The 14,511-nt window shown below is 43.5% G+C and overlaps 1 protein-coding gene across 1 annotated transcript; it reads right to left on the bottom strand.

Annotated features, from left to right (window-relative positions):
- Positions 1-7,546: 7,546 nt before the first annotated feature.
- Positions 7,547-13,392, bottom strand: LOC117644307. Its single transcript, XM_034383647.1, has 10 exons — positions 13,161-13,392; positions 12,777-13,082; positions 12,581-12,685; positions 11,800-12,496; positions 11,503-11,716; positions 10,091-11,346; positions 9,372-10,006; positions 8,845-9,293; positions 8,375-8,740; positions 7,547-8,272 (listed from the first exon to the last, which is right to left on the bottom strand). The coding sequence occupies exons 1-10, from the start codon at positions 13,390-13,392 to the stop codon at positions 7,547-7,549; spliced, it is 4,986 nt and encodes a 1,661-aa protein (XP_034239538.1).
- Positions 13,393-14,511: the final 1,119 nt, after the last annotated feature.

The raw sequence follows: 14,511 nt of genomic DNA, 5'->3' as shown, positions 1-14,511 counted from the left end.
AAATTGTTGGCATGCCATAAGTTTGGATGGGAAATGAAAAAGAAAACCTAAAGATTTTTTTAAAACGGATTTCAAACTTGTGTATGTCCTTTTTTAAATTTTTTAAATCAAATTTTAAACAAAGCAAACTGGATGAAACCTGCATACGTGGAAATTTTTTTGGTTCACAACATTTTATATGAAAAGAAATGGTCTGCATGTGTTAAGGGAGGGGGGGGGCATTTTGAAACAAACCCACTAATATTAAAGCAATGAGGGCTGCCGAAGGAAATGTGAGTGTGCACAATCTTCTATTTTCATGATCTTACTGATTTGCGATCGACACGGTCGTCAACGGTACACTTTAGGGGCCTTGGGAAAAAGGTGAAACTTCGGTAACATTGAAATTGGCCTAAACTTAAATTTCGAAGTCACGGGAGTTTCCGTCTGGGTTTCGCTAGTAAGCGATCATGCCCCGCGCTTTTAATTCATTTTTTAGTACCAAGCGTAATGCACCCTTGGACACTGACATAGCCCTCACCAAGTCCGGCGGGGAGCAGCGCAACTGGAATGGTGCCCTCTGGGGCAGTTTGAAACAGAAGTGGATGGGGCAGTTAGAAACACAGCAATATCACGGGGAAAAACGTTTTATTTTTGTGGAAAGCGAGTATAATGATGGAAGTTCGTAATTCCAGATGGCATCAAGGGAGACGTCGTATGTTTGACCCGTGACTTGCATCAAAATGAAAAATTTACTGACTGTTGTATGTTGTAAACTTTGCGGGTCAAAAACGGCCTTATTTCAACTCAAAACAGTACTGTGTGTTAACAACTTTTGTTCGTCTCTCTGAGACGAATCCATTGCCATAAAATTATTTAATAAATCCGCATTTTGAAAAAAAGTGCTTTTTTGGCTTTTAAATAATTATTAAAAATGTTGAAAAAGTTCGTCAAAATGTCAGCACTTGCATGGCAACGTCTATTTGAGTCTTTTTGAATCTATTTGAGTTGTGTACGCGGCTCTTCTTGGCCCGTGTTGACTTCCATACAGCTGTTTAAAACTGCCCCATCGCTGTTTCAAACTGCCCCGGCCTGGGGCAGTTTGAAACAGATGCGAGGGTTGGAGTTTCACCTTATTATTAACGTTGAACGAACTTGTGAGCGTCTGGGGGCGTTTTCTAGTCTAGATAACGAGTCATTCTAGTAATCTAGTGCAAACACGCAGAATATAGACCAACAGTACGATTATAATAACGAAATTCCAAATTCTGTTTCAAACTGCCCCACCCTCCCTTACAAAAAGTCATGGCTTTTTGGGCAGCCGGAGACAATCCTCTCTCAGGCCTTCACTGAAAATCTCAGTGCGCACTGAATATGCACCAAGGCCTTCAGTGTTAATTGTGCAACATATTTATCACACGCGAGCGTTGATGCGAGCGAACGGGGCGCCACACCAATACAGTGTACCTGACATTACCTGAGGGGGCAGCGCTGTTACGAGGTTCATTCGAACGCCGAAATACACAAAAAATACGAAGAGAGGCATTGGTGCTCACGTTGGCAATGGACTGAGCCGCTCGAGGCCGGACCCTGCCATTGCTCAGCGCGAAACACGTCAGCAAGACTTTAACCGGGGGGGGGGGGGGGGGCAGAGAATCAATGCCGCTGTCACGTGTCCTGGAACAATTATTCAAACACATCATCTTTCAATCAATAAAAATTTGTCACGGGCGCCCCGCAACTAGCAGACTTTAAAGGGCGAGGTGGGGGAGCAATCATAGACAACAATCACTGATTCTCCGCACTGCGAATAGATTAGTATGTTTTATGTTTCCTTGCCACTCCTGTGGCGCTTGAATGCCCAAATGTGACCTTCAGGCCTTGTACCCCCTGGGAATGCCAAAATTTGGCGTTCCAGCCCGTCAGAGTTCTTCAAGAGCAATGAGCGACCCGGGGCTAAATTTTGGCATTCAAACGGAGCGCCACTCGAGTGGCTAAAACGAAAACGTTGCCCATGGATTAGCCGTGTCATTTGACGCTATAGCGTTCGTATAAAACGTACATGCTATTGGCAGGAATGTTTCTGTGCACGGTAAAACGGAACCGGGTTTTCCCTGACCGTGTGCACAATCGGCGCCGCGGCACTGCAATGACAGGAAAAGTAGCGATATACACCGGCAACTATTTGTTCAGAGAAAGGGAATTTTGACATTGATATTCTTGCAAGTAAGAGCACTCTTGATTCTTTATTGATTTATTATCAGTAAGAACACACTTGATTCTTTATTCTTTGAATCTTCACACAATTATTCTTAATCGGTTAGATCTTAGTTTACATTATAATAATCTACTCGCGCTGCTCGCTGGGGGCTCCGCCCCCAGACCCCCGCATGTGTGGGGCGCGTACCGAAGTATTATTAGTAAGTCCGTGGTGCCCAAAAGGGAAAAATTTTTTCTAATGAAGTAACTGTACGGGGGCCTTTTTGGGAGGGTCTTTTTAACTCCCCTTTAAAACCTTTATTTTTGGTACTTTAACGGCCCCAAAATAGAAGTTTGTTTGGGAAAAAAAATTGGCTTATGTAAAGTCCAAGGAAAACAAGGGCCCCCGGTTTTTTTTGAAAGACTGGCCTTTAAAAGAAAAATTTTCTGGTTTTAAATGTCAAAGGTTAAAAGGGCAAAAAATGGCCCTTTTCGTTTTAATTTCCTAAAATTTCCACAGTTTCTTCCGGGCCGGGAAAAGGGGGCAATAAAATTTTTAACTGGCCCCCGGAAAGGTTTGGTTTTTGTTAATTTGGGCCCCTTTTTAATCTTTTTTTAAGGATGTTCCCGGGGGAGGGGAACCCGATTGCGGCACAGTTTCGGAAATGTCCGACCAGACCTACCGATGGGGCGAAAAAATTTTTTTTAAATCGGTCGGCCCCCTTTTTTTGAAGATTGAGTGGATTTTGAAAAATTTTAGGCCTTTTTTAATCTTTTTTAAGGATGTTGCCGGGACGGGGGACCCGATTGCGGCACAGTTTCGGAAATGTCTCGACCAGACCTACCGATGGGGCGAAAAAATTTTTAGTCGGTCGGTCCCCTTTTTGGCCCGCCCTTCTATTAAAAAAATAGGGGGGGCCTGGGGTGTTGTTGTTGTTGGCGTCTGTGAAACAAGGAAAGTTGAGCTGGGAGTAACCAATTTGGAGAGTACTTCAGGATCCCCGTCCAAAAAAAATAATCCGGTGGGGGCAAATCCCGTCCGGGTCGCACAAGGGCTGCTGCAGGTGCATCATGGTTTCCCATGACCGGGGGGGGGTTTTTCCGCCATTTTTTAGTGCTAGCAGGGCACATAGGGTTTTTTTGGGAAATCGGGGCGACGAGACAAGATGAATGGACCTGGTCCTGACCCCATCGGCCGCTTTACAAGTTGGCCCGATCAGGACTTCAAAAAAGGGGGTCGACCGACAAAAAAAATTTATTGCAGATTTCGTTTGGGTCTCAGCAAAACCTTTTAAACGAGGGGTTGGAAAGGGTTCCAGGGCCCGACTTCGTCTATTAGTCACATCAGGATCTTCAAAAAAGGGGGTCGACCGACTAAAAAAATTTATTGCAGATTTCGATTGGTCTCAGCAAGACCTTTTCAACGAGGGTGGGAAAAGGGGGGTCCGGGAGCCCGACTTCGTCTATTAGTAAAATCAGGATCTTAAAAAAAGGGGGTCGACCGACAAAAATTTTTTACGTAAGTTTTCGATAGGTCTTGGCAAGACCTCTTCAACGAGGGGTGGGAAAGGGGGTCCAGGAGCCCGCCTTCATGAGTTAGGGGAAAAAAAGTGCGACGGACTCGTTTTGCGCTCCTGCTGTGCCTCTATTGCAAGGAGTTGCAGTAGCATGGAAAAATATGGGTATTTTGGGAAATGGGGGCGAAGAGACAAATGAAATGGACATATTCAAAGGACAGTTGGAGTAAAAAGTGTAAGGACTATTGCATATTGTGAATAGAAGGGCGGGCCTAAGTCACGATGGTACATCGATAACTTTGCTTTACCCGCTCACTTGTGTGGGATGCGAGCGGGCCAAAGGGCCCCGGGGCCTTTCGACTGGCCAAGTTGGGTCTGATGCGAGGGCCAAAGGCCCGAGAAAAGGCCGCCGGCAGCCAAGCGGGGCCGGCCCCCCCCCTTCGAACCGAGTTGCCGGCGCAGCGAAGCGGAGCTGGCAACTCGGTTCGACGGAAGGGCGGGCCCTAGCTTTTGAAGATAGAGTAGATTTTGTTGAATTTGGGCCCTATTTAATCGTTTTTTGAGGATGTTGCCAGTGACGGAGACCGGATTGCGGCACAGATTCGGAAATGTCTCGACCAGACCTACCGAGGGGGCGAATAAAATTTTTAGTCGGTCGGCCCCCTTTTTTGGCCCGTCCCTTTATTTTTTGTAAAAAAATGACGGAGGGAGGGGGATATAGTATGATGCATGCTGTGCGTCCGTTCGTTCTTTCTCCGTCCGTTCTTTTTGTTCGTCCGAGGACTTCCCGTGGTCCGATCTTGCCCAAAATTTGGTATGCAGCCTCCTTGGGTGACCCAAAAAACCCCCCGGGGTGGCAGAAAATCCGATCCGAGCCCCGGGGGCGCTGCTGCAGGTGCATCATGGTCTATTTGGGGCCGAGGAGGATCTCGGCAAGGGATGCAGCTAGCAGGGCATGTAGGGGTATTTTTGGACTCGGTGCGACGAAAAAAAAACCAATGGTGCCACTTACGAACGAATCGGAGAAGTTCGGCCCCGGGGTTCAAATCCCAGTGGGTATTTTCGGAACATTTTTTTTATTCGAGTTTTTGCATTGTTTCTGATGTTTTTGGGGGTGCTGATGACGAAAACGCTTTTATTTTGACCCAGCCCCTGGTTTAAATTCGTCGGGGTTAAACAAAGGCGAAATTCACACATTTGTTAATGTAGGGGACGGGCCAAAGTTGCCGATGTATATCGCTATTTTTCCTGTTATTTGAAGATTGAGAGGTTTGCTCGGAAACGGTGAGAATTTTTTTTCCCCCTTTTTTTTGTAGATAAAGTATTTTTTGGGAAACGGTGAGGGAATTTTAAACTTTTGGGTTTTTTCCCCCTTTTTCCCATAAAATTTGGAATCAAAGGGAAAAAAAACCGCAAGTCTCTACGACCACTCCTTCACCCCAAACTTTTCTATGAGTGAGTGAGTCAGTGAGTCAGTCGGATTGGGGCTTTATAGGTTCTTGATTTTTCACTTCAGGGTTCGTTTTGTTTCGGAGAAAGGCACCCTCTCGTGGTGAAGCCGACTGGTTTTGGAAGCGAGCACCCCCTGGACTCCTCATCATCATTTATTTTTCGTACTCGTAGATTTTGGTACGTTAATGATCCTGCTGCAGGTTCACCTACAGCAACCTTGTTACGACTTTTACTTCCTCTAAAAATTCGAGTTTGGGCATCTTCCCAGCGACATCGGAACTCCGCCCCCGCCGGGCCGAAGACCTCACTAAAAATTCAATCGGGAGTAGCGACGGGCGGTGTGTACAAAGGGCAGGGACGTAATCAAGGCGTGCTGATGACACGCCTTTACTGGGAATTCCTCGTTCATGTGGTCAATTTCAAGCCACAATCCCAAGCGCGAAGGTTTTCAGCGGGGTTTCCCGGGCCTCTCGGCCAGGGAGGCACGCTGGCACCTCCATTGTAGCGCGCGTGCGGCCCAGAACATCTAAGGGCATCACAGACCTGTTATTGCTCAATCTCGTGCGGCTAAAAGCCGCCTGTCCCTCTAAGAAGATTTAGTACCGCCGGCTGCCAAGGAAGCCGGGTACGTCTATTTAGCAGGTTAGAGTCTCGTTCGTTATCGCAATTAAGCAGACAAATCACTCCACCAACTAAGAACGGCCATGCACCACCACCCACTGAATCAAGAAAGAGCTTTCAATCTGTCAAAACCTTCCAGTGTCTGGGCCTGGTAAGATTTCCCGTGTTGAGTCAAATTAAGCCGCAGGCTCCACTCCTGGTGGTGCCCTTCCGTCAATTTCTTTAAGTTTCAGCTTCGCAACCATACTTCCCCCGGAATACAACTTGTGATTTCTCGGAGGCTACCTGCGGATGCATCAATGGACATCCCGCAGAAGGCCAGTCTATATAGTTTATGGTTTGGATCACAAGGCCGTATCCGGCTTCGCCTTTAAGCCCCAAACTTTCGTTCTTGATCAACGAGAACATCCTATGTAAATGCTTTTGCTTAAGTCCACACAACCCCTCCGGGGGGGTTGTGTCTCACAGACCGCCGCATGACCCCTCCGGATGGAAGAGTAATACGGACCGCCGCATGACCCCTCCGGGGGGTTGAGTCTCACAATCTTACAAGTCTACTAAAGACCAAACAATTTACAAAGAGCATCACATGGAGACGCAATGACTTATCTTTTTCTCGCTTTCACGGAAGCACCACATTTCAACCTCTGACGTTTTGCTGCGTTTAGTCCTTGCACGGACATGCCACGCTGCTTCTTGTTTTCATGTGTCCATTGTTTCGATGAGTCAAAGGTCAAGGATAGCCTCAACTGAATGAATACTGTGATTAAAAAACAAACACAGAAACAAACGGTTGGGCTACCCCCTTCCTTGACATTTGGGGGCGAGCCTTCTCTTCCTCCGGGAACTTCCACGGAGGAGGAATCTCTATGAGGTGGCCAACCTGCTTCTCCACTGCGCGTAACCTGTAATAAAACATCATTCCATCTAAAAATAGTAACAATATTGTTCAACCAAATGCCAGTAGAGCAATTAAGGAGTTCAGTTTTAATGTTATCACCTTATTTATCAACAAGAAATCTATCTTTTAATCCTAAAGATATAATTTGTCATCCATAAAATTTGGATTGTCTTTTTTACAAAAGAATATGACGAAATGACTGAAACGAAATAAAAACCATGTTACTATAAAGTCATAATAAATCAGGATCATAAAAGGTCATTAGGAGAGTCCTTACTCGTTCGTCACTTCTTACAATCGTATAGTATTTTTTCCAAACAGGATATTAATATTTATTTGTAACTATTTACACAGTCGACATTTGACTGACCTGCTTATTCATTCAAGGAAATCTGCAAAAAAACAGAATTAAGTGAAAGTGACGCAACAAATTGAGGCAATTTGATGATGGTAGAATGATTTTGGAGTTTGACCTTACCTCTTAATCTTACTGGCTTACAAAAAAGGGATTATATATCAATATATGTACAATTGAACAATGTAGAAAATTGACAAGTCAGAAAGAGATAAAGACGAAATGACTGCAATAAAGAAACGGTTCAGTAATAAACTTAATTTAAATTGTAAACATTTAATATCATCTGAAGAGCACTTACTCGTTCGTCAATATTTTTGTTCTGTTTTCCATTCTTAAAAATAATACATATTTGTAATCAAATTTATTTACATGTCAGGAACTTATAAAATGGATTAATTATATATCTTTATAAGTTCCACCTAATAATACCAGAAACATTTTTTAAAAAATAAACTTTTATTATTTTTTAAAGAAATTCAAATTTCATTAAGAAACAAACCTTTTATCAATTCACTTCATCTATCGCAACAAGTCTCGATGCACAATGTTTTTGGTGCGCACATCAACTTTCCTGAGATCACCACCCTTATCCTTACTTCCTTGCAAGGGACCTCGCATGACTACAATCGATACGTCCTTCTTCCGCTTGGCCCTACCGACAGCTACGTAAAATTGTCCGTGACTGAACACAGGTCTTCTTAAAAAGAGACCAACCCGCTCAAAAGACTGGCCTTGACTCTTGTTGATGGTCACTGCAAAGGCCAGCGTTATGGGAAACTGGAACCTTTCTATACATCCTGCGATCGGCACATCATCAGACCTCATTCGCATTCTAGGCAGGAAGAAAACAGACTCGCCTCCGTGTGATGGATTCAGTTTCTCTAAGACGATGGCGTGTGTTAACATCTGTTTGACCAGAAATCTGGCTCCATTGCAAAGTCCATTTTTCTTATCCAAATTGATCAGGAGCATAACAACGCACCCAACTTTCAGTTTAAGATGATGAGGGGGCAAATTTGCAGCCTGGAGCTTTTCCAGTTCCTCCGTGGTCATAAGAAATTTACCAGGTTGTAAGTTATTTAACCGACCTACATCTTGATACACCACGGATGTTTTTGCAACATAATTGCTGTCCATTCCAGCGATGCGCTGGACTACAATATTATTGTTGAACCTCGTCTCTGCGTTGGTGGGTGTGACAATGATCCCAGTCCTGAGTGTGTTAACTGTTGTATCAGGATACACCTATGAAAAAATTTCAACGAATAAATTGGATTAGAGAGAATAAGACAGAAGGGTACGACCATAAAAAAACAGTATCAAAACCTTTTCCACAAGTACACATGCCGCATTGTACTCGTCACGCGTTGTAGCATAAACACTCCTTTGATCCGCCTCTGTGACACCTGTAGTAGATCTAGATGCTCCAACAAGCATGTAGTTCGGAACTCGAATGTAGTCAGTACCAGGAATATTAGCACTGCCATCTCTGACTGTCATTATCCAATCAGCAAACTCAAGATCATGCTCAGCACGCATATTCCTAGTAAGTTTCATCTCATTGCGATCAGCCCAATGTTCCCAACGAGGCATTGAATTTGCAATGATCTCAGATGTTGATGCATTTCTCAGGACAGGCAGAATCTGCCCCATGTCCCCTCCAAGTATTACCACTTTTCCTCCGAAGACAAAACTTCTATTGTTCATCAGGTCCTAAAACGGGAAAAAAGGTGAGATAATTAATGAATTAATTTCATCAGATAATTAATGAATTACTTTTCTCAGAAAATCAGAGATAAGACGTTTGGCATATTTACCCTTAAAAGATGGTCGATCAGTGTGACCTGCCACTTGGACATCATGGATACTTCATCAATGAGAATGAGCTTGGCAGACCTTAAAGTCTCAGCTTCGGGGGAACAACCTTCAATGAATGATCTATCGTTTCCATCCTGACGTGCCCGTATGGGGATCCCAAATGTCTTGTGACAGGTGTCTCCAGAATCCAACAAGAGTGCAGCAAGAGCAGTCATAGCAGACGAAACAAACGGGATTCCCTTTCTTCGACAGTCAAGAGCAAGACCCTGGTACAGAAAGGTTTTTCCACAACCAGCTGGTGCGACAAGAGAGAAGAAGTTGTTCCTCGAATTGTTGTTGTTCTCAACAGTCTCCATGACTGTATCATGAACCAGCAGCTGTTCGGTCGTATACTTGGAATAATAATCATCAAACAAGACTCCATAGTTAACATCAGCATCTACGCCGTCTGAAAAATAAAATGGCTTTCAAGTAAAATAAAACAGAGAGATTTAATTTTTCAATATAATGAAAAATAACATACTACCTTGTTGTCTTGCTTGACGTGGAATGTCATCTAAATATTCGTCATCTCCAGGCTCTCCGTCTTCATCACAAGAAGAATCGTCTCTGACCGGAACTCCGAATTGAATATTGCCAATCTCATTAAAAACAGGACAGCTCTCGTCGCTTTCGTGTTCTGGGATCTGAACGGTTGCTGGAACATTTCCAAGTATTTCTTCCATCCTTTTCAAGACATCTCGTCGTGCCCTTATTATCGCCTCCCTTCGTCCACATCCACTACGTAGATAGTCATCACTCATGGCATCTCTGTACTGTATCCACAGAGGTTCAGGATCATTCGCTGAACATGCGGCAACGATTGTTGCAAAGAATGCACGGATCTGGTATGGAGCTCCATGTGTTGCAACCTCTAACAATGCAGAGCTATAGTCCATTGATTCGCTATCATCAAGGCCCATGGCTTGACAGGCGGACCTGAAGGTTGGATGCAGCGTTCCATTTACTGTAAGAATGTCTTCGAACGACTTCATACCAGGTCTGTTCAAGAGCAAAAGCCGTAAGAAGAACAGTTCCATATTTCTTGGGGAGGGGTTGACGTGCATGAGTCGACCAAGTGTATTCCCTCTCGTTTTAGTCACCCAATCACCTTTTTCCCATCTGCAAAAAGAATGATTTACGTTTCATACAATTTTTGTCAAATGTAACATACCAGCAATATTTCGCTACGCATATAGACATTACCTGTAACTGTTAACAACTTCTGCATAGAAAAGTTGATTGGCTGCTGGATCTCTTGTATTCAACTCGAACCATTGGAGAAGCTTTGAAGACTTAGGATTTTCAAATGCAGTGCGTGGATTGCCTCTGTAATATTGGTATTCCTTTCCAGGCAAATGAACTGGCAGAGCCTCCACTTTGTGGCTCATCTTGACAATAGGCACTCCTAGTATCTTAAATACGGCTTCATACGGTCCAATCACTCTTAAGTCCTTAAAGTGGCTTATCTCATCCCAATTCATTTCATTTCCATCATTTTGTTCGTTAAAGTATTTGAGCATTCCCCCTTGCACACACTGCCCCCTGCTCTCTTTTGTAAAATAACCGTACAAATACTTGTAACAGAGATTTTCACCACACAGCATGATGTTGAGGTGGTTGCCGTGCCTGATACCAAGACGAATGTTGCATGGAATGACCCATCTGTTATCGACCATGCATTTCCATTTTTCAGAGTAGACAGGAGCTGTTTCTCTTCTACGTAGCAGAGGTCCCCGGTTCGTTACCAAAGTGCGGTCTCTGAATGCGAACGGGAAACCAGACGTACAAGGCACACCGTTGGGCCTACACATTGGGTTCGTGAACCCAGGAGATGAACCATCACAAGGTCGATGAATCATGTGAGTCATCACATAATAAAATCCGTCAGTGTCGTCCTCCTTTGATGGAATTTCTGCAGTAACAAACGCATCAACTTCTTCTGGTGTTCTGGGTACATCCGCTGGGTCAAGAATGACGGCACAATGAAAGTGCGGAAGAAAGGTGGACGTAAATTCATGCACCCCAGAATACCCGAGGACCCGCCCAAGCACTCCTCTATGAAACACATCACCGAGACATATCCCGAGTCTTCCGAGGTATGTCCGAACAACAGCATCAGCTGCATTGACGTACTCGTCACTTCCTAGACCTCTTTTTTGAAGAATTTCAAGAATCTCAGCCCATCTTGGATTCGTGGTAAATGTGAGAAGCAAAGACGGCGGATCGGTGTTTATGGAGATACAGATTGAATCCATGTAACTGTTGTACATATTCCTCTCACTGGTTTGAATGTTTTTAGGAATAATAATAACCCTTCCTGGTCGTTTTCCCTGCTCTTCTGCCTCAGACTCAACAAACCTTTTAAGTGAATCAAGTTGGCAAACTTGCAGCTCTTCATTCTGATTCTCTGCATAATTCAGATTATTGTCCTCTATTTTGGTGGCTGCATCTACCAGCCACTGCTGAAACAGTGTTCTGGATTGAAAAAGTATCCCTCTGTCATCCGGCCTCATCATGATCCGCGAAGAATAGTAATCTCGGAGGGTTCCGCATTGGAGCGATTGATGTTCAAGACGCGGACGCGTTGGCCGATTTCGTGGAACGATAAGATCCACCCAGGGATCCTCAGCATGAAGGTGTATAAGTGGATAGAGCATAGTGTCAAGTGATGGACTCATTTCATGAACAGTAAATACAGGGACAGCATCACCGCCTCTTGGAAACAGTGCAACATCATAATTGTAACTCAGTCTGTTTCCTATGTAAACTGCTGCAATGAAATTACTTCCAGTTGGTCGATGAGCTGTCCTATCAGTGTCAATGAATTCTCTGTAAAAATATAAACAAAATCAGAAACCATTATTAAAAAAGACAAACACAATTCGATTTACCGAAAAAAAATATTTTAATACCTGTCGGTGACTCTGAAACCAGATGAATGTGGGTTAATTGCAAGCGTTACTCGAGAAGTTGGATGTGAGTCCTGCAGTCTTCCTGCCAGTTCAAACGTTCTAACAAGATCGTTGTGATGCCTAAGATATCTTTCAAGTCTGTCTAGGATGTGAGATTGGAGTCGTTGTTCACTTCTCAAGACTCTTTCAGTAGTGATATCTCTAGACATAGAAGCGAAATACAACTGACCCATTTGCAGATCAGAAGTGACACTTGCATCGCACTCGAAAGTAACTCTTCCATTCAAACACAAAACTCGTCCAGTCCTTAGATTGCGAGAGGAATAGTTCGTGACTGGTACTGCAATACTTAGGGCGTGGTTGTACTCTCGGATGTGTTCTTGAAATTCCATGGCATCAGGAGAATTTCCAGTGTACCACTCTCTTATAATGGGGTCAGATATCTTCTTAAAGCAAGCGGAGTTTGCCAGGCCAGTCTTCATTTCTCTGCCACAACACCAGGCTGGCGTGTCTTGATCCGCAACAAGACGCTCCGCCTCCCAGAATGTTGCATTACAATCAGAACAACTTGATGTGAAAGGTCCCATAGAAACCTGCCGAACCCCATGCACAGTGTCTCCATTATACAAACAAGCCCATTGGAAATGATCTCCAATTGTAGAACATAGCTTCAGAGTACTCCGTTTGTTCATCACAGCTGCAACAAAATGAAAGAAAACAGTTAGGCAAATAAAAAAGACGAGGTAAACACTTTTAAGTGAAATCAACGCATGTTTTGTACCAGGAGGCTCCCTAGTCGGATGAACACGTCGCAGTGACGAAAAAATAGGGAAAGATGTAGGCAAATCATCAACAAACATGTCATCTTCATAATTGTGAGGCAGGACTGTAACACAGATAACACGTTACCCTCATAGAAACATTTTCCTTCGAAGAAAAGAAACGGTTTTAAGCTGCCATGTAACGCAAGAACTTGCCATCAAACAAAGGACGTGGTGCATGCCAATCATAATTAACCTCAGGAAACGCAAAGTGCACATCTTCATCCACAGAATTGTCGATGACATTATTCTCAGGGGGACTTTCTTCAAACACTTCTTTGAGACACTTGTAGTGGACTCCTTCTCTTATGAACAACAAATCAACTTGTTCGAGTCCACCTGGGTTTGACGTGTCGAAGAGGTGATCACCTTGAAAAATGCGCACGCGACAATTGTACAAAATAGCAAGTGCCTGTATTTCAGCAGGTCCGGCGTATGTACCATTCTTTCCCATTGATGTTGCTGTAATTTTTTAAGTACATTAACAATTGACACTCATTGACAGTTCAACAGAATGCGACAAGGCAGCGCTTTACGCACCATAAGATGCATAAGATTCATAAGGCTTAAAAGAGCCATCGTCAGTATCCATGCCTAAAGTATCCCACATGCTTTCCATCTGAAGCACACATTCTCGACGAAGTTGAGCAGCCGCACTCGTAGATTCAAGCAGAGCATACGAAAAGGCTTCAAACAAACAGTCTCCTTCGTGTAACACGTCAAATACTTGAAATCGTATTCCATTTATCACAGAAATGCCCTCGAACGTCATTTTCAATAGCAAGGGGCGAAATTCTAGAAACAGAAAGACCAACAATCACTTAAGTTTGCGTTAATACACGTTAAAACATAGAGACACTATGAAAGACATGGAAAGAGAAAATGCATGTGTAATCATTTGTGAAGTGGTATCAATTTTGTGCCCCCGAAAAAAACTGGTCTCGATGCTAACAGAACTTGAAGATGTAACGCGATTTTTTTTTTGAAAATACGTGTGAGAATGACATGTTGTGTATAGTTCAAATCCTTCGTTTGAAGGTTGTCTCGGTACTGGCAGACGGAAGCGAACCCGTCTGTTGCGCACCTTTTCCACAGTACTCACAAGTACTCTAACCCTCCAGTGCGTACAAAGGACTTGGTACAGCCATAATAGGCCTACCTTGCAGATCGCCCTTTTAACTGGCTGGAGTTGTCAGACTACTCATTTTCCCTGGTACCAGTCCGGACAAGGCTCTCCCCACTGACGACATGTCACTTAAGACAAGTCGAAAGCGGGACCCCCAGACTCCCCAACGACTTGGTACCAATGAGGATGACAATAAAACAGTCCTGCAAAAAAAACAAGACTCAAACGTACATGAAATAGAACATTTACTTCACCCTACAAACCTATCGTTCTATGGGAGATAGGTACTTTGTGCCACACAAAGTTGCATTTGCAGTTGTATTTTTTAAATTGAGACGAACAATCACAAGAGGTAATTTTCAGAGAAATGAAAAAGAAAAACAGTTTGTGAGAAATTTTTTTCAAAATTTTGAATTTTAAGAAATAAAATTTTAAAATATTATTTTTTTAAATCTTTAAAATATAAACTGTTTGAACACTACCGTTTTATTGTTCCCGTGTCAAATGACAGGGATTTTCTGCGAGCCATTGAAAACTATTTTTTTTACAAAATTGTCTCTGTACTTAACCTAACCTGGACTACAAAAAACGGTCAAACTGAAAACTTGTCTGAACGAAAAGAATCCTCCCTTTTAATGGAACATAATTGGCTTTGACCGTTTCCTTCAATATCATCTTCATGAGTCAGAAATGGCAACTTTGTGTGGCACAAAGTACTCATCCCCTTAGATGGCACAAGGGTACGGTAGTGGGTAATTGTCTTGT

This window comes from Thrips palmi, unplaced genomic scaffold (genome assembly GCF_012932325.1).
Source record: "Thrips palmi isolate BJ-2018 unplaced genomic scaffold, TpBJ-2018v1 HiC_scaffold_18, whole genome shotgun sequence".
NCBI classification, from domain to species: domain Eukaryota; kingdom Metazoa; phylum Arthropoda; class Insecta; order Thysanoptera; family Thripidae; genus Thrips; species Thrips palmi.
The sequence above is the reverse complement of the archived record's forward strand: the minus strand, read 5'-3'. Positions and strand labels throughout refer to the sequence as shown.